The 19,815-nt window shown below is 41.9% G+C and overlaps 1 protein-coding gene across 1 annotated transcript in view; it reads right to left on the bottom strand.

Annotated features, from left to right (window-relative positions):
- Positions 1 to 5,198, bottom strand: part of Selp (selectin P) — a 34,797-nt gene extending 29,599 nt beyond the window's left edge. Inside the window, exon 1 of the mRNA XM_021198635.2 lies at positions 5,068 to 5,198. Coding sequence (XP_021054294.1) covers positions 5,068 to 5,070 — 3 coding nt within the window. The 5' untranslated portion in view covers positions 5,071 to 5,198. The remainder of the gene's footprint in view (positions 1 to 5,067) is intronic.
- Positions 5,199 to 19,815: the final 14,617 nt, after the last annotated feature.

Below are 19,815 nucleotides of genomic sequence, written 5' to 3'. Positions count from 1 at the left end.
TCTCCTCTCCTCTCCTCTCCTCTCCTCTCCTCCCCTTGCTCCTCCCAACCTCTCCTCCCATGGCCTGGTTCAATCTGGCTCCTTTCAAATGCATCTGGTTGTATTCTCCCTCATATCTACAATTAAAAAAAGTTCTCCTCAACCACACCTTGGAGCCATCATGTCCTCATTTTCATTTAAGATGACACACTAGTGGGGATGCTAAAGGGCAAGAGCTATACACCGTGAGTCAGAATCACTGGCTGTGATAAAGCAAATACTTAAAGACTGACAACTATTTTACCAACAAATGGATGGAAGAGTGCATGAAAGAATAATGACCAGGAGATGCCTACATGAAAGACAAAACCCTGTTAAATTAGTAAATGAGTGATAAATGTAATTTAGTACCTATGACAGCAGAAGAGGTTGTGTCTGAGTCAAAATGTTACAGACCATGAGGAAGAGCTGGAAAAACCAATATTCTTGTCTTTTTATCTACTCCCAACAGTAGCAGATTTATTGAGAGACATCTCTAAAAACCTAATATTCAACACGAACACAGGTAATAAAAATATACTATCTATGGGTTCCTGTTTAATGAGACATTAGCTGTTCTTACTACACCAAAAAAAAAAAAAAGATAAAAGTAAAAATGAACAACTGTGTGAGATAATGGATATAAATCTGCTTCATACAGCAACTATTTGACCACCTATATGTATCCCTGTTACATCACGCTGTACACTTTAAATATCCACAATAAAACTCATTTTTAAAAATGAACTATGGATTTCTCTATACACATGAGTGAGTAATGAATTTCGAAATAAACTAAATAAACTAATATAAATAAAGTAACAATGTAATAGAGTGACTGGAAATAAGGCAGCTGTGTGCTAAATTAATAAATATACATATCGGAGGGAATCAAATCTCTATCCCTGAAAGTTACCCTGATACTCTTTGATATGAGAGAAACAAGAACATGATGGCTCGCTCTCCTGCATCCCTGGAGAAGCTTGACTGACTTAACTCCATGCAGATAGGAAGTAGGAACAAGGGGGGAAGTGGGGGAGATGCAGGGATTTTTCCATAGGTGGTATGCCTCAAGAACCCTTGAGGACAGGAAATAGCAATCACTCTTTAAAAGAAAAGCAAGTTTCACTGTAGCTTTCTGGTTTATGTGTGACTCTGAAAGGCTGACGCTATAGGAAGTGCGTACAACCAATGCAAATTCTTATAATCAAACAGTAACATTGACCTGAGCCCCTTCACCTACATCACCATGGTGACCTGAACTCCTTCATCAAGTAGGAGCAGGGAGGAGGGATCAAGAATCTTTCCCTTCTCTGAACACTTTACAACAACCTGTCATCAAATCCTAATGACTTTACCATCTGGTGAGAAACCTGGACACTCTCCAAATTTTCACATGAACTGTCTCAGGGCTGGCTTAAATGTTATCATTTCTTGTCTGGAACTGAGAAATCAGCTTCTCTTTAGCCTCTTCTCCTGAAGATTACCTGGTGCTAGTTCTCTAAAATGCAATCAAAACAATTCTCTCTCTCTCTCTGCCCCCACCTCTCTCTCTCTCTCTCTCTCTCTCTCTCTCTCTCTCTCTCTCTCTCTCTCTCTCTCTCTCTCTCTCTCTCTCTCTCCCCCCCCCCCCCGTATTGAGATCAAACACAGGACTTTGTGAATGCTTGGCAGATTACTGAACTATATCCCTAGCCGGGACTGATATTTGTAACATAATAAGGTCATATCGCTCTACTACTTAAACACCTTCAGTGATTCCTCATCTCTAAGCAACACACTCAAACTCTCCAAGATGCACTTATAAGACCCTTCAAAACATGGCTCCCTCCTGTTGATGGTTCCCTTCTGCTGCTTCTTAATTACCCACATTCTTTTGATAACACCACAATGCAGTTATAATAAGAGATGTTATAATTCCCGAAATGCAATGTATGTTCCCTGTGTTTTTACACCAAGAGTACCCATGTGTGTCAGTCCAACTCCCTGAGTCCCTAATTTTCTCCTTAAAGGAACTTTGCTATCAGGAACACTTCCTTCTCCATACCAAACAACCACTCCCTAGTTATTCTCTCTGGGTTTTTCCCCCATTGGTTATTTCAACAATGACTAAGTTCCTAAAATATCTCAGGCACATTTCCAGAGAAAAGAGTTAAAATTATGAAAATAGACTCAGTTTCTATCCTCATAGAATGGGCATGTATCATAGCACTGAACACATATGAACATGCAGGGCAGAAGTAATCAGGGAAGAATTAAAATTGGATTGTGTGACAGATTGACAGCTGAGTTATGTCAGACAGGGACTTCAAGGCAGTCCTCTGCAGGAAGGTGACATTCAATCCAACAGCAAAATGATCAGGGAAAATTGTCAAGTGGGAAGCAGAGAGAAGAACATGGAACAAGTGTAATGCCAAACAGTTTAAAGAAAGAAATGAGTTGGAGCGCACAGCGTAGGGGCAGATGGCTGTGACAGAAAGTAGTGGAAAGACAAAACTAGCTTCTTGGAGCCAAAGCACGGATGAGATCTCATTCTAAGTGAGGGGAGACGTCAGCGGGCAACTTTAACAGAAGTATGAAGTGGTCTGATATTGTGGTAGAGGGGCAAGATCCTAGCAGTCACCCCCCCCCCAAAATAATACAGACAAAACAGCTTGCCTCTAAGTCAAGCAAATTTCAAATAAGCCTAAGACGAGTCCCATGATCTGAACACTCAGAACCCAAGCAGATATTTAAGTTAGACTAGTCATGACATTATGTTAAACGAAATAGTAGCATTAATATAAAATACATTTAAAACGAAATCTACAAGATCTTAGCCAAGTTGCCGAGTTACAACCCTAAATTTTCTTTGCGTTCGACATTGTGAAGCATCTGACTTGGTTTTCCAGCAGAGAAGTTAGACAAGATAGTGGTTGTCATCATAAACTCAGCCTCCACAGGGGCTTTGCTCAGTACTGCCTCCTGTGTCAAAAATCACTTTGTGTGTGTGTGTGTGTGTGTGTGTGTGTGTGTGTGTGACTTGTCTAATAATCTTCTCTCTACAGGGCTCTAAAGATGCATACTCTAAGAGCTGATTGCCAGCCTAGAACAACATAGAACAGATAAAATAGAAGGAACAGAAGAAACTGGAAGGCAGAGCCTGAAGTGGTTAAAAGTTTATACAAAGTGATCCTGTGCTACTCCTTGGCCTGCTAAAGCCTTGACAGACCTCAGGATAGTGTAACTCTAAATCTCTAAACAGGAGCCGTTCCATGTGAGCTGATTGAAAAATGTCCCACGAGATATACCTTAACTTCATTCTCTTGGTCCCTATGTGAAGCCACTATCTAAATATGAAGCAGATTTCACACAGACAGACTGAGGTTCCTGAATCCTAAGAGCCAAACATGCTTTGAGAGGAAGAAATCTGTCTATGAATTATTACAATCAATCCCAGGGCTGGGTCCTAACACTTCATTGCAGAGCCGTAGCCTCCTGTCAAGGTAGAGCCGAGGAGCCCCTGAGGATAACACAAGGAAGGGAAATCTTAAGGGTCTTCTGGAACCCACCCAGAAGTCCAAGAACCGTCTTATAGCTGTCTATAAAGTCCAGGTTATGTGGATATTTGTGTTTTCACCTAGGGACAGGAACAATTTATCAAAATCCTGAACAATGCCACCATGTCGTTGAAATAGCAGAGGATGCCAAAAAGAATAGAAGGAATAGATTGATGGCTTATTCACTTACGTCATTGTCAACCAATTCAGAAGAATGGCATGCTAAAAGATATAACTAATCCCATTCTCTACCATAGTGATTGAAAGAGTAAAGGCTCAAATGTCATCCTTGTGTCTCTATTTTACTACACACACACACACACACACACACACACACACACTGATGGGGTGATCTCCTCCCTTTAAGTATTGGAAAGATGTGTTGCAGTAGAGAGAGAGAAGAGGGATAAAATCATGAATCAAGCATGGCTTTCTTTGGCAGTGCTGTATAAAGATGTCTAAACCTTGATCCTGATCTGCTGCCTCCTTATGTACAGACTAGAAGATCTTGGATTCTGAGACTATGTGAGGCATTCTTACCACATTGAAAATACACATGGAAGTACCCCAACTATGCATGTTTTATCTGGAGTCACTGTACCGAGTTCAAAATACATGGGTATCTTAGGATCTCCCCTCAATCCCCAACCTCACTGTACCTCTGGAGTTTTCTCTTTCTCTAAAACAGTAGCTAGAATTTGCTAATCATTTACACACCAGCCTCAGATAAAACACTCTTCAGTGCAATCTTACTTAATCTTTACTATGATGTTGTATAAGAATATTATTATTACATTCCACTTGCATATGGAAAAACTGGGTCAGCAACACTAAAGATAGAAATTTAGATCAGAACCATGTGGATATTCTAGATTGGTCCTAGAAAACTCCTGATATTTAGAGAAGGGTTGGGAAGGCTGAGAATTAGAAGCTGTTCCATTGTAGATATGCCCCAAGACCCTTTCTCAGCCTTCCATTTATCCCAGAGAGAAAGGCAGACTTAGCAAAGAGGTGCAATCCTTGCCAAGATCTACTCCAAGGAGTTCCTGCGAGTTCCAGTAGAAAAGCAGCTGCTGTGTAGGCAGCGAATGGCAGCAACCTCAAGTCCTAACAAGGGAGCGTATAGCCATTGTTTGAGTGCCTGCCCTCTCTGTAAGCCACAATGGTTCTATTCAAAAAATGGAAATTATCCAAACTTATAAGAATGTTGAGAGAATCAAAATGATCAGCCGGCTTTTAAAACTGCTTGCAAGCTGTGCACGATTATGTCCACCTACAAGCCTTGGCTACCCTGGGAAACTGAGACAGGAGGATAGTGTGTTTAATGAGTCAAGATAATAAGACCCCATTTCAAAAGGAGAGAAAAAAATGCCTTCAAATTCTACCAAGGCTATTCAGCATAAAGCCCATGGCTATTGCTGTTCCTTAATTTCTGAATCTTTCTTCTGTCTGCTTCAGACACAAGCCCCTTCAACCCCTGTACTTCCCATACAGGGAAAAATGAGCTTACCATGTCCTCTCCGATCCGTCTGTCTGTCTGTCTCCCCTCTAGCCAAAACCACACTTCTTATACTCTTGCCACCTCCCCTTGATGTCAGGCTGCCTAACAAAAACAACTTCCTATTCGCTTTCCAGAAATGTATCACGGCCTTTCCCCTGAAGTTAGCCTGTTGATACTGCAGAAGCAGTGTTGGCAGCTTAGAAGGAGCTGATGCCAGTGAGGGCAGCAGGTCAATCCTTCCACAGGAGACTGTCTGGAGACAGGCGCAGGTGTGAATCACGCCTGGACATCCCAGACTGAGCAAGGCAGGAACAGGACCCATGCAGCCAGGGGTCAGGTTTCCTTTGATTATGACAGGAGTTCCAATCTAAGGTCGTAGGGTTTGGAATACTTGTTCTGTACTCGTCACACATTCCCAGTGTAAATTCCAGTTAATGGTAGATGCCAGAGAATGGTTAAGATTCCAGTAGACTTCAGAGGGGACAAAGCAAAAAATAGAATTAAAAAAAAAAAAAAAACCTAGGCAGGTAGAAAGGGGGAAAATCCAGAGAGAGTTTCTGACACTTGCTGGACTATTGCTGGAAATGGTTTTGAAGTGACATATGGAAAAGGCATGAGCTATCAGAGAACGCTGTCTCTCATGTCAAAAGAAGACTAGAAAGGTGTGGTGGCACCTGCGTATAATCCCAGAAGTTGAGAGATGGATAGAGGAGGGTTCTGAGTTCTAGGCGAGAATGAGCTAGATAAGCAGACTTTGCCTGCAATGAGTGCAAGCTAGCACTGCCTACAACATGCCCAGCACTCTGCACGGTATTATTCTAAACACTGAGTGTATATAATTGCCCTACATTCCGTGCTTGGGGACTGTTATTCTTCTGTTATCATGTTATTCATATGGCTGAGGAGACTGAGTCACGAACTTACTCACCTCATACAGTTGGCCATCAGGGGAGTCAGGCAGTCTGGCGGGTGTGGACTCTAAAAAATGGGAAGGGCTAGGATTTCTTTTCTCAGAACATGTGGCATGTGGGGCCAAGCATTCTGTTAGTGCAATAATTAGGATTTAGTCCATACATTTAGACTTCTCGAGACCTATTCTTATTCCACTGTAGTCATTGATTGGGCTAATTGTTTAATTAATTAAAAGCTAAATTAATTAGATTCTCTACACTACTTTCTCAACTGCTAATCAGGATGATACTAATGGATCATACCTCACAGAGTTTTGTGAAATTACATAGGTTGGTACAAGGAGAGGGCTGGAAATAATAGCAGACACACAGTAGGTGCTCCAAAAAAATGTCACTAATCGTGGCTACTTTCCAGGTGGGTAGTAAAATAAAACAGCTAAATGTTTTGTATCAAGTTGGAAAAAAAACCCTCACAATTTATCCTTCTAGAATTCTAGTTAATAGTGTTGGCCATTATTCTCTTTTTTATTCTCTCTACGATTGTTATAGTTTCTGCACAGACATCCCAAGGGTAGGTTCAAAATTGGGGAAAGGGATAGGATCTGGGAAAACCTCAAAAGGTAAACATGAATTAAGGGATGTGTGAACCTGCGGAATATATGAAGCTGGTTTCCCACCCTGGGATGTAGGACCAAGGCAAAGAGCTGAATACACGGTTAATGTAGAAAGGCTGTTGAAGGAGGTCATGAAGAATGGCCACAGAGGAATAATGGAAACTGATTGAGAAAAAGAACGGGGAACTCTGAGCTTGCGTGACACAGGGATTTAGTTAGAGTCCACACCTACCAGACTGCCTGACTCCCCTGATGATCAACTGTATGAGGTAAGTTCGTGACTCAGTCTCCTCGGCCATGTGAATAACATGATAACAGAATAACAGTCCCCAAGCATGGAATGTAGGGCAATTATATATACTCAGTGTTTGGAAAAATACCATGCAGAGCGCTGAGCGTGTTGTAGGCAGTGCTAGCTTGCACTCATTGCTCCATTAAAAGAAGACTTTCAGTCAGGCATGAGGGAGGATGCTTTGTATAATAATAGATTCCAACTGCGAATGTGGCCATTTTCTGCTGAAAATGTAGATAATATTAAATGGCGGTATTAGAAATGCAGAGAGTCGGGGCTGGTGAGATGGCTCAGTGGGTAAGAGCACCCGACTGTTCTTCCGAAGGTCCAGAGTTCAAATCCCAGCAACCACATGGTGGCTCACAACCATCTATAACAAGATCTGATGCCCTCTTCTGGAGTGTCTGAAGACAGCTACAGTGTACTTACATATAATAAATAAATAAATCTTAAAAAAAAAAAAAAGAAATGCAGAGAGTTGCCTAGAGAGGAAAGATGGTGGAGCATAAAATTCTAGGCTTTGTGTCTCCCGACATTGTCCCCCCAACACAGACAGCAATCCACCAATCAACACAGCCCTGGGGAGGGCCCAAAGGCTAATGTAAAAATCCTCAGTATCGCAGTGGAACAAAACGCCAGAGGTTACATACACAGAGGAAATGATAGATGTTGTCGGGTGGTGGGGAGCATGGAAATGAGAAGAAAGGCAGAGGTGTTCTTCATCAGCCATGGGCCTCTGTACCCCCTTGGTGTCCCCATTGTCCCCTTGGTGGCCCCACTGTCTACAAAAGACATTGGCATTGTTCTCCACTGAGGTAACTGACCACGATTACTCCTGCAAAGCCCTGGGAAAAAAAGACACAGCTTTATACACCCCTCCCAAGCAACAACTGCTTGTACCATCTCTGGACTGGTACCAAGCCCACTACTTCCCACAAGGCCCTGTGTGGCCTGGCCCTCCATGCTGGAGCTTTTCTACAAATATCCTACCTCAGATGCCAGAGCCATTGTAATCTAGTTCTCACCTTGAGGCCCTGACCCAGGTGCCTGTCTCTGCAGCATCTTCTCAAGGTTCTAGTTAAACCACCACAGAGAGATAGTTGGTTCCCAACCCCTGGAGTCACTGTGCTTACACACACCCATGCTCTGGACCCTAGCTCTGTGCCCAGGACTCATACTCTAACCATCCCTGTAGACAGATGTCCTGTATCCAGAACACAGCCAGCATAGCTCTGTAAGAACCAGTGCTCTAGACACCAGAGCAGGAACCACAGGAAGTTAGCCCATGTCCTAGATACCAGGGCTGCTATAGAAAAGTGCATGTCCCTGTTCTAGACTCCAGCTCTGAGGTTGGTCCTATTGTAGCCATACCTTCAAGCACCACAGTAAATGAGGTCACACCAGATATTGGAATCCAGAATCTAGATTGTTCTATTTCTATCCATGCTTTAGTGACCAGCTCAGCTGCCAAGGACATCTATCCCATGGCCTACACCCCAAACCAGTGAGCTCTGCACATACCCACACTGTAGGCATAATGTTTTTGTGTACTGTGTAAATATTGTCCTTGGCCAGGTCACTGATCTGCCCGGTTGTGTTAACATTTTCATTTTTTGGGTAGCTTGGAATGCTATAGGTGTTCATTCAGGCTAAAGAAAACTCATTTAGAAACCAGATCACAGACTAGAGCCCTTAAATTAGGAATTTACCTGGAAGTCTGTATTGTCATTTCAAAGGCACTGAAATTCATTCAGAATTCACTGCCCTTTGTAACCCAAGTATAAGGGAGCTTAGATTGTGCTTCAAGCGCAACTGCAGGCTTTTAAAAACCACCACCACCGCCACCACCACCACCACCAAAACAAAAACAAAAACAAAAGCCCCACAAAGTTCTCTCCCTCTCACTCCCTTGTGTGTGTGTGTGTGTGTGTGTGTGTGTGAGAGAGAGAGAGAGAGAGAGAGAGAGAGAGAGAGAGAGAATGAAGACCAAACTCAGATGCTAGGAAAATACTTGACAAATCTCCTATAATGAATTAGGAACTGGGAACACAGTTGAGACGCAGGGTTTTGCTTAGCATAAGTGAGTCCCTGGGCACACTCTCCAGTGCAGCGAAACGAATTTTAACAGAGTTCTGTCCAAGCACAGTGGTCTCTCCACTGTCCCCTCATCCCCACTTAAAGCATTTTAATGTTATGGGATGTAAAAGATGACATTTGTTCAAAGAGGATTATCCCTCTAACTGTCCCCAAGGGCACAGTGTTTTTAATGTTCTTAGTTATCTGTGTTTTTTTCCCCTCTGTTTCAGAACCAAGGAGTCAGCCTGTCTAAGTACAGGGAGGACAGTTGAACTAAACAAAACCAAGTCTTCGATGACTGGGCCTCCTTGCTCCTAGAATCTACACTCAACAAGCAGAAAACACACATGATGTTTTACCAATACAATCCGCACTACAGCCAAATGGTAAAGCATTTTCTAATGAGCACAAGGCCCTTAGTTTGAGTCNCAACCCTGTGACAAATAAGCAGACAGCATAAAAATGTTGAAATCATAGGAAGCAGAGAGGAAAAAGAGGTGACAGGGCATCTGGAGCAGGGATTAGGAAGGTGGTGGTGTGAGGACATAAAATCCCAGCTGCGTAGGAGGATGAGCAGGAGAATGATCTATTGCGTCAGATAGCGACTGGGGTTAGTAACTTATAGCTGACTGTGGTCCTAGAGGGGCTTCTGTTCCTACTGAAGGAAGCCAAGGCAGTCACCAAAGCAGAGTCCATGGAGGAATGCTTCTGATGGCCTGCTCCCCTGATGACTCGTGTGTCTGTCTATCTGTCTGTCTGTCTGTCTGTCTGTCTGTCTGTCTGTCTCTCCTCTCTCTCTCTCTCTCTTTCTCTCTCTCTCTCTCCTCTCTCCCTCTCTCTTCCTCTCTCTCCCTCTCCCTCCCTCTCTCTCTCTTCCGCTCTCTCCCTCCCTCCCTCTCTCTCTCTCTTTCTTTCTTTTCTTTAATAATGCTTTCTTTTGTTTAAAATTCGATTGTTGCTCTTACTCTTGCATCCCTCTTGGTTTTCTCTTGCTCTTCCCTTCCCATCCCCTTTCCTCATCCAGAGAGAGAGAGAGAGAGAGAGAGAGGGAGAGAGAGAGAGAATTAGATTGTTGTCATGAAATATATTCTAATCATAGTTGGTTTCCCCTCTCCTGACTCCTCCCGCTGCCCTGACTCCACCCATTTCCTGACTCCTCCCCTCCTGGACTCCTCCCCTTTCCTGACTCCTCTCAGCTCCTCCCTCCTTCCCTTCCCATCCAGATCTGTACCCTTTCTGTCTCAGAAAAAAGATAGGAAGCTATGGAATAATAAAAAAATAAAATAGGATGAAGCAAAACCAACAAGTGGAAGGAAAGAGAGCCAAAGAAAAAGTACAAGAATCACACATACACACACACACACACACACACACACACACACACACACACACACGAATCCCATAAAAGCACAAAACAAGAAGCCATAATGTATATGCAAAGGATCTGTAAGGTTTTTAAAAAGCCCTGACTCATTATGAGACAAAGAATCTCCAAAGAAGACTTTCAGTTCTTTTCGTTGGGCATTTACGGCTGGACAAGCAGTACCCTTAAGCAAGACAACTCTTGAGAGTGGGTTATTCCCGCTGTGAGGCTCCATTGAAGGAAGCTTTTTTATTATTATTATTATTTGCAAGTGGTTGTCAGTTGGAGATGCTTTTGAGTTAGGGGTGGAGCGTGTGTTCATCCCTTCTCTCAGCTCTAGGATCTCATCTAGTGCAGGCCTGTGCAGGCCCTGTGCATGCTGCCACAGTCTCTGTGAGTTCATATGTGTGTGGGTCATGCTGATTCAGACGGCCTTGCTTCCTTGCTGTCTTCCGTCCCCTCTGGCCCTTACATTCTTTCAGCCCCCTCTTGCGCAGAGTTCCCTGGGTCCCGAGGGAAGGACTTGATGAAGACATCCCATTTAGGGATAAGTGTGTTCTGAGGCCTCTTCACTCTCTGCCTTCTGTCTGACTGTGAGTCTCCATATTGTTCCCATCTATTACAGGAGGACGCTTCTCTAATGCTGACTGAGCAAAACAGGGATCTATGAGTATAACAGCATCTCATCAGAAGTCATTTTATTGCCGTGCTCTTTCAGCAGAACAGTAGCATTTAGTTCCCCCCACCCCTATGCTGCTGGCTTATCTAGTCTTAGGTTCTTGGACACCCAAGCAGTGTCGTCTCAGCGATAGGTTCTATCTCATTGAGTGGGCCTTAAATTAAATCAGCCATTGGTTGGTTACTCCCATGAGCTTTGTGCCAGTATTTCACCAGAGCATCTTGCAGGCAGATCGCCATTGTAGATCAAAGGGTTTGTAGCTGGGTTGCTGTTTATCTATTTCCTAGACAGTAGCTTGGTGACGCCAGGTAGACACAATGAAGAACTCCTTCTTGTCATCCTTTCTGAATCACATGGACTCTGATACAGTCACATACACCAGAAATGCTGAAATGCAATCTTTGGGGACGCTAAGAAGAGCAGGTCTTCATATGACTGGCTTGTGTGAGAGAACACTCGCTGACATCAAACAAAAGTTACATCAATAGATGCAGGAGAAAAAAAGAACATATTCCAATGAAATGGTGTGTGAGGAACTCTACCTAAAGTAGATTCCCCTGAGACAATGACCACAGAGCTAAGATCCAGATGCTGAGAACAGTTGGCATCAGTTAAGGCTTAGAGATGCCTGGCTCTAGAGACAGACATGGTAGTTCTGGGGGCAGGAAAGCAAACTGGAGGAGTGGATTTGATTTAGGATATTCTATGTCAAGCCTGTGTTTTCATGTGTACTCTCTGTTATCCATCAAACTAGAGGGAGTTATTTCTCAAGAAAGTCCAGTTTGCTAGCGGATAGGGAACCTTCCTACAGAATGTCAAGTTATGGTTAAAAGGAAAAAGAAAAAGAAAATATAGGTCATTTTTCTACTCATTTTGTTAATACAGTATATTATCATTGCAAGCTGTTAAAATTACAGAAAAAGCATAAAGAAAGGAAAACCGCCAAATGTTGTTACCAATAGTATCCATCATTTTATATCTTCTTTTATCATTGATGAGTTATCACCTGCTTCTCTTATATGAGAATATATACTTGCTCTAGCTACAACTCAATCCACCCAAAAGAACACACAGAGGGATAGATATATAGATATTAATATAGATGATAAATATCATAGAGATACAGCATAGAGGTAAGGACTGGGGGTAATTTTGATCTCCCTGTGTTGACCATGGAAATGCCCAAGGCCACGGAGTCCTCCTGGCCTCTGTGTCTTAAGTGTCTGTTTTTCTTTCAATGTTCTCTGCTCAGCTGTGGACCAAGTCAGCAGCCCTTCTCACATGGCTTTAGGGGGATGTCTCATGCGCGCTTCATTAGCTTCTACCTCTTCCTGTGGAGAGTCTATTTAAGTTGCTCTGTGGTGTTACACTTCAGCATTTCTTTTCTCTATCTTTGCTCTCCAGGTTTTGAAAAGGAAGGAAAGGCAAAGAAATAAATGGGCTTGGCAGAGTGCCCAAACAACCAACATAAAATTTCAGAAGACTATCCACCCACAGTATCTTAAATAGAAATGGGATTCTCAGGACACATTTATACCAACACAGGCCCTCGAAGGGATTCATGTATGCATCTTGTGGTTTTTTTTTTTTTGTGAGAGCCTGTAATCTAATCTAATCTAATCTCATCTAATTTAAGATATGTTCTAAAGATAGGAAATAGAATTAGATCTAGTCCCTGTTCTGAAGGTTGTCAGAAAGCAGAGACAGGCAAATCAGCTAAGTATAGACAATATGGTAGAAGAGGTCTCTACATGGATTTGTGGGAGATCTACCTAGGACATCTGATGGCTCAGTGGTGATGATGGATTGGGAGATCTACCTGGGACATCTGATGGCTCAGTGGTGATGATGGANTGGGAGATCTACCTGGGACATCTGATGGCTCAGTGGTGATGATGGATTGGAGTTTGGAAGACTGTAGAGAAGATTCTTTGGAGTGGAATAAGTCAGTCTTTAGTGCTAACAGCATGATTTTGCGCATATGCATGCAGAAAAGGCCCGAAACTCAATAGATGTTTTTCATGGTGACAACACTTTCAAAGGCATACTGTGTCTGAGCCCTGTGAATACCAGAAGCACAGGAGGCTTATCTCCTACCTCAGAGCAGTAGAATCTGTTCCAATGAGTGACCTGTCTACAAACAAACATTTGTGAGTAGACTGGAGCTACCAAGAAAGCAAAGCAGAAATATTGATATATTGATGGCCTACCGATAGTGAGCACTTATTCTTGAACTGGAACCTACACAAAACATTTTTAATGCTGTCACAATGAATTCAAGTGACAGGTATTTTTTGTAGTACTTCTCCATCTACTCAACAAGTACTCTGACATAGGTTTTAGTAAAATGCAAATTGGAGGTTGGAGGGGTATGTATTTTAACATGACACAGTTCTGAAGTGGGAAGGATGAGATTCATCTACAATGGCACTGCAGTTGAATAAAAAGTGAAATTTTTCCTTAAGTTCATTACAACATACTTTTTGAGGAAAGAAATTCCTTGATCCTTTTATCTTAAAGGGAAGACTGTATTCTAGAAATCTCTAGCAATTTCAGACTAAATAAGAGTGAGATTGCCTTGAGCTACTTCTCACATCCGCGCCAAGAAACAAGGGCCATATCTCAGGGCAACATCTTCTATATAACTCAGCCTCCCAGGACAAAATAACCTTGAATACAAAGGGAAGTTTGGCTTAGTCTGTTGGGGAATGTGTATTTTATCTGGAAATAAAAAGATCACATCAAAAGAGTTTTTCTAGATGAACGGAAGAGGCTAGGTGGGATAGAAAGTAAAATTGGCACATCTCTACTACTCCACACAATCATCAAAACGGGAAACATTTAAGTTCTGAACTGCCTGCAACTTCGTTATTAATTTCTACCATTTCCCATTATCAGTTGTAGTAAAGATAAGTAACACAAAAGTTAAAGAACAGATAATAGAACCAGGATAGATAAAATGATTTGTTGTCTGCTGCTGCATGCTAGGGAATGTGACTTTAATTATATTTACATCAGCTATTGGCTCTCTGTGGTTATTCATTTTTTTTTTAAAGATTTATTTATTATATCTTAAGTACACTGTAGCTGACTTCAGACACACCAGAAGAGGGCATCAGATTTCATGACGGGTGGTTGTGAGCCACCATGTGGGGGCTGGGATTTGAACTCAGGACCTTTGGAAGAGCAGTCAGTGCTCTTAACCACTGAGCCATCTCTCTAACACCGGTTATTCATTTCTTTAGCATCATGACACAGAAGTGACAAATAGATTCTATTTTTATGAAACATGCATGAAGTTTTACACTGACTTTCTCCTTTCTCTCCCTCCCTCCCTTCCTTCCTCCCTCCCTCCCTTCCTTCCTCCCTCCCTCCCTCCCTTCCTTCCTTTCTTCCTTTCAGGAGTCTGGAGAGATGGCTCACTGATTCAGAGAACTTACTGTTTTTCCAAATGACCTGAGTTAATTTCCCAGAACCTACATGGTGGCTCACAACTGTCTGTAATTCCAGTCCTAGGTGATCCGACGTCACCTCTGGCCTCTTCAGGAACTGCAATCATGTGATGGTCACATGTATGTGAAGGTAAAGCATCCATACATATAAAATATAATGCAAAAAAAAGTTTGAAAGAAATTATTTTTTTGAGAAAGGTAATTACTGTGTAGTTCTGGTTGGCCTGGAATTCCCTATGTAGATGAAGCCAGCTAACTCACAGAAATTACTTGCTTCACCTACCAAGCTATGTTAATGCTAACGGTGTGTGCTAATACACCTGACTTGGATTGAATTTTTTAAAATAAAAAACATTTATCTAGTTAAATTATGTAATGATTCAGTTACTGACTGTCCCTTCTCTGTCTCCCCTATAGGGTTCTAGTGTTGTGACAGGCAGATGCAGAATTAAAAATCCTAATTCAGCATTCAGAGGTATCTCCTAGTGGTCAAAGAACATCTCCAATTTAGAATTTTTATTTAGTAATTTACTCAAAATGGGTGAGATCCAAAGGCAAGATTTGTATCTCTAAATTCCTAAGAGATACTGTAGGGGGAAGACCCTAGAAATGAACTTTTGAATATGACTACGTCTCAGGCCAAACAAATAAACTAAATAAATGGAGTGGCATCTAGTGAAGACATTTCTGCACAACCAATGTGGAAAGATAATTTATAGATTGGGGGAGAATGCTTGAAAAGCACATATTTGGGTTTAATATTAGGGTTAACACAAAACATATCAAGAGGTCCACAACTGTAGTGGCTATTCCTGGTTGTCAACTTGACTATATCTAGGATGAACTACAATCCAGAATTGGAAGGCTCACCAGTGATCTTAATCTGGAGGCTGGGACATACAAGTTTCTGACCTGGATCTTGTATGGAGATCTTGAGACATAGTGGCTATGAATTCCAGGAGAATAAGACAGGGAGATCTCTGAGTTCAAGGTCATCTGGGATTAAAAGTGTGGTGGCACATACTTTTAATCTGGGCTACACCTTCTACTGGAAATCTAAATAAGGATATTGAAAGAAGGAAGACTGACTCTCTCTCTCCTTTGCCTGCTTGCCTTGGGAGACTGAACAACTGCTAGATCCTTGGACTTCCATTCACAGCTGCTGCTGACCATTGCTGGGAGTTGGACTGCAGACTGTAAGTCATCAACAAATTCCTTTACTATATAGAGACTACCCATAAGTTCTGTGACTCTAGAGAACCCTGACCAATACAGAAGTTGGTACTGGGAGTGGGGTGTTTCTGTGACAACCTGACCATGTTTTGGGGAGGACTGTGGAAGGACTTTGGAACTTTGGGCTAGAAGATTTATTTGGTGTTGAGAGCTCTGTGGGATGTTATGTAGGATCTTGGAAAATAATGTTAAGAACAGTGCAGATGATGGAGGCCTGGCTTGTGAGATTTCAGAGGAAAGATTAAAGACTCTTATCAGGGCCATGTTTTGATTGTGAAGATTCTGTGGCTTTGGTTAACTGGGGCTGAATAATCAGCTGTGATTAACAAGATACCAGAACCACTAAAGTGAATCTTAGTGTTACTGGGACTATCAATGCTGGTTAGCTGGAGCTCAGAAATTAGTGGTGATTAAGAAGAGACCAGCATCACTGAGGGGAAATCTTCTGGGAAGTGTTTTCTTAGAGCACAGAGGCTGTGTTCCAGACATAGCCAAGGTTGTACTTTGTGCTGTGGCTGGACTTGGTAATGTATAAGAGTCTCCCAGGTGGTACTAGTTTTGAAGGTATGAAGGGGTCATGAGGAGCAGTTGAGCCTCGGCTCTGTGAGAGGCCATGGGAGACCATTAGTGAAGGTGCAGCCTCAGTTGCAACTGATGGCCCAGTACTGAAGGGGTNATGCAAAGGATTTGAGGCTTGGCACCATGAAGAGAGACTATGAGAGGCTATTGGTAAAGCCTAGTTACAGTGGAAGATGGCAGTGGAGATGCCTGTATCATGAGATGACCACCAAGAACAGCAGCAGCAGTGGAGTACAGGCAGCTGAAGCCTAGAAGACAAAGTATGTGCTACAAAGGGCAGAGCTGGAGAAGTGACCAAGCCCTTGGTGGAGCCTAGAAGTTCGTGAGTGGATCCCAGACATTGGACTGTTGGAGTTTGATTTTGGTTTTGATTGTGACTGTGCCCTGATACTTTTCCCTTTTGAAGGAAGAAAGTAGTTTAGTGGAGCCCACAGTTAAAAGACTTTTAATTATAAAAAGACTTTGGATTTTAAAAGAGATTGGATATTTTAAAGGGATTGAAATTTTAATATGTAAGAATTTGCAAAGACTGTGGGACTTTTAAAATTATTTGGATCTTGGGAATGAATAAGAAACTAAGGGTGGAGGCTTATAACTGATGTGTTTGTGTGTCAAGTTGACAAGGGGTCAATTGTACTGGCTGGTTTTGTGTGTCAACTTGACATAGGCTGGAGTTATCATAGAGATAGGAGTTTCAGTTGGGGAAATGTCTCCATGAGATCCAGCTGTGGTGCATTTTCTCAATTAGTGATCAAGTAGGGAGGACCCATTGTGTGTGGTGCCATCCCTGGGCTGGTAGTCTTGGGTTCTATAAGAAAGCAAGCTGAGCAAGCCAGGGGAAGCAAGGCAGTAAGTAACATCCCTCCATAGCTTCTGCATCAGCTCCTACTTTCTGACCTGCTTGAGTTCCAGTCCTGACTTCCTTTGGTGATGAATAGCAGTGTGCAAAGTGTAAGCTGAATAAACCCTTTCCTCCCCAACTTGCTTCTTGGTTGTGATGTTTGTGCAGGAATAGAAACCATGACTAAGACCACAACTTAACAGCAGAAATATGAATAATCAGATTTTAAAAATAACAAAAGACTTTGCTTGAATGTCCCCCTAAAGCTCAAATGAACAAGCCTTGGTCCTTAGCTCATAGTACTGTTGAGAACAACTTCAAATGAGGCAGAAGAGAACAGCACACCCTCAGATACGTACCTGCACATACACTTTATATGTTGTTTTCAACTACAGTGAATTCTTGTAAATTTGATAGATGCTTTTCCTTTTTCATTACCTGTGTGTTCCCTCCCGCAGAAACACTCTGGTCTAGGTTCGTACTGAAGAGCGGGAATATCCTAAAAGGGAATAGGCTGCAAAAGGAAAATGGATGCCCTGACAAATTCACACTGATCAAGGCTCGATTTTTAATAACCGGACTCTGCTTAAGTAACATGAGAAAATTCCCAGCCGCCCTTGAGTCTCTTTGAAGTTGACGGCGGCAGTCTGATCGTAGGTGGGTCCAAGGGATATCGGGCAGTCCGGGTGATCTTAGATAGTCCGAGCGATAGTGGGCGGTCCGAACGATCGTAGGCAGTCCGAGGACGCTGCATTCTGGGAGATCTGGGGAGGCCTTCTCGGTAGCAGCTTTCTGGTGGGCCTATGCGCCTGTAGGGGGCGCAATATAATGTTTAGAGGGAGAGTGATTAGTGGAGGTGGGAGACCCCAACAATTACCATCTGCTAGGTGTCCATAAATAATCTATTCTGCATAGCTTGACATGGGGACAGGTACTGATGGGTAAGTTTGCTTGTAGGCCAGAGCAGGCTCTATAAGAACAGCAAGACTATGAACAGACTTCTTATATGGATGCCAAGTTACCCTGTTGGTCTACATCCACATTAGACCTGATCATTTACCACCCTTAATAGACAGGGAATTCTTTGCTGCAGAAATCACAACTTAGCCATCTATGTAGTGTCTGTTCTGTACTATCCTTGCCAAAAGTCAACACAAGTTGTATGACATTTACTATACCTGAGGGATTACTTCTTGTAATAAACCATTTATTCAGTACAATCTTTTCCACCTCTAACAACTACTATTTCATAGCCCTAGCGGAACTAACCTCTTCTCCAAGAATCCTTTAGCACATAGCTCACGTGTCCAAGAAAATCAAATGAATATTTTTCATTCAAGAGCCTGATTCATGTCCTCTTCTTTCTGTCCACATGGAGTGTGAATCTGACTAATTACATACTTTTTCATTTGGAAGAAAAGTGTAATAGAACTGAAAAGATACTTGATCCTTTCCACAACCTCTTGAAGAAGTGTTTTTTTTTGTTTTGTTTTTTGTTTTTTTTTTGAAATGGCCTTTGAATAGTATCTCTGCTCTGAAATTAAGGCTAAGAAGAGAAGATTGATGTCATCGGCATTTTTTGTTTTTTTTTTTTAAAGATTTATTTATTTATTATATGTATATGAGGATAATATAGCTGTCCTCCCACACACCAGAAGAGGACATCAGATCCCATTACAGATGGTTGTGAGCCACCATGTGGTTGTTGGGAATTGAACTCAGGAGCTCTGGAAGAGCAGTCAGTGCTTTTAACCACTGAGTTATCTCTCCAGCCCCCATCATCTGCATTCTTATAAAAGTGGCAGTGTCTCATGTGCAAAGAGAATGGACTGAAGGTGCCTTTGTTCCTCGCACAAGCCATGTTGTTTCCTGATGAGCCTTACAAGTAGGTACATAATTTTAAGGTGTGTTCTGAATTTATCATAGCTAATTCAAAGTTATTCCTTTAGTTTGTAAATGTCTTGCTCATCAAAATGAAAACTGTACACATAAACTCCAACTGTAACATTAAACAAGAGATTATAATAAAATAAAGAAACGGAAGAGTGGTGATCACATAACTATTTAGCTGGAAGTAATCAAACCAAGTCCAGTGTCTAAATCCTCAAATAATTCTATGATCCTGCCTCCTGATAACAGGGAATTTTCCTACGGAAAAGAATAATCGTGCCCCTGGGATGTACTTTCCTTTGAACGCTAAGGAGTCAGGAAAAAACAGTGCTGGAGCTTTCTATTGGTTAGTTGCTTGTGCTTAAACTCTGCTAAATAGGTCTTCTTTTCTTATACCTAGACTTTTTGATATTCTTGTTATTAAATTAAACTTTAACATTTTATAGTTAATGATCAGCTTAACAAAAACAATCTTAATAGCAAAAATGAAACTCTAGAAGGAATTTCTTCCTTGGTTTCCTTTGTCAATAATTGTCACTCGGCAGTGTGTTGTTTATTCTCTGCGTATCTACGTTCTTTCAGTAGTTTCTATTACTGTTGATATCCAGCTTTATCCTGTTGTGATTAGATTGGAGGCAGAAGGTGATTTTAATTTTCCTATAATTGTCAAGAAATGCATTGTGTTCTAATGTGTGGTCTATTTTGGAGGAATATAGCTGTTGAAAAGATGTATATTTTTTAGTGTTCAAGTTGGATGGTCTATAGAATGTCTGTTAGGTCCATTTTATTTAAGATATCATTTAACTCCAGTGTTCCTCTATTTCCTT

This window comes from Mus pahari, chromosome 5 (genome assembly GCF_900095145.1).
Source record: "Mus pahari chromosome 5, PAHARI_EIJ_v1.1, whole genome shotgun sequence".
Taxonomy (NCBI): Eukaryota; Metazoa; Chordata; class Mammalia; order Rodentia; family Muridae; genus Mus; species Mus pahari.
The sequence above is the reverse complement of the archived record's forward strand: the minus strand, read 5'-3'. Positions and strand labels throughout refer to the sequence as shown.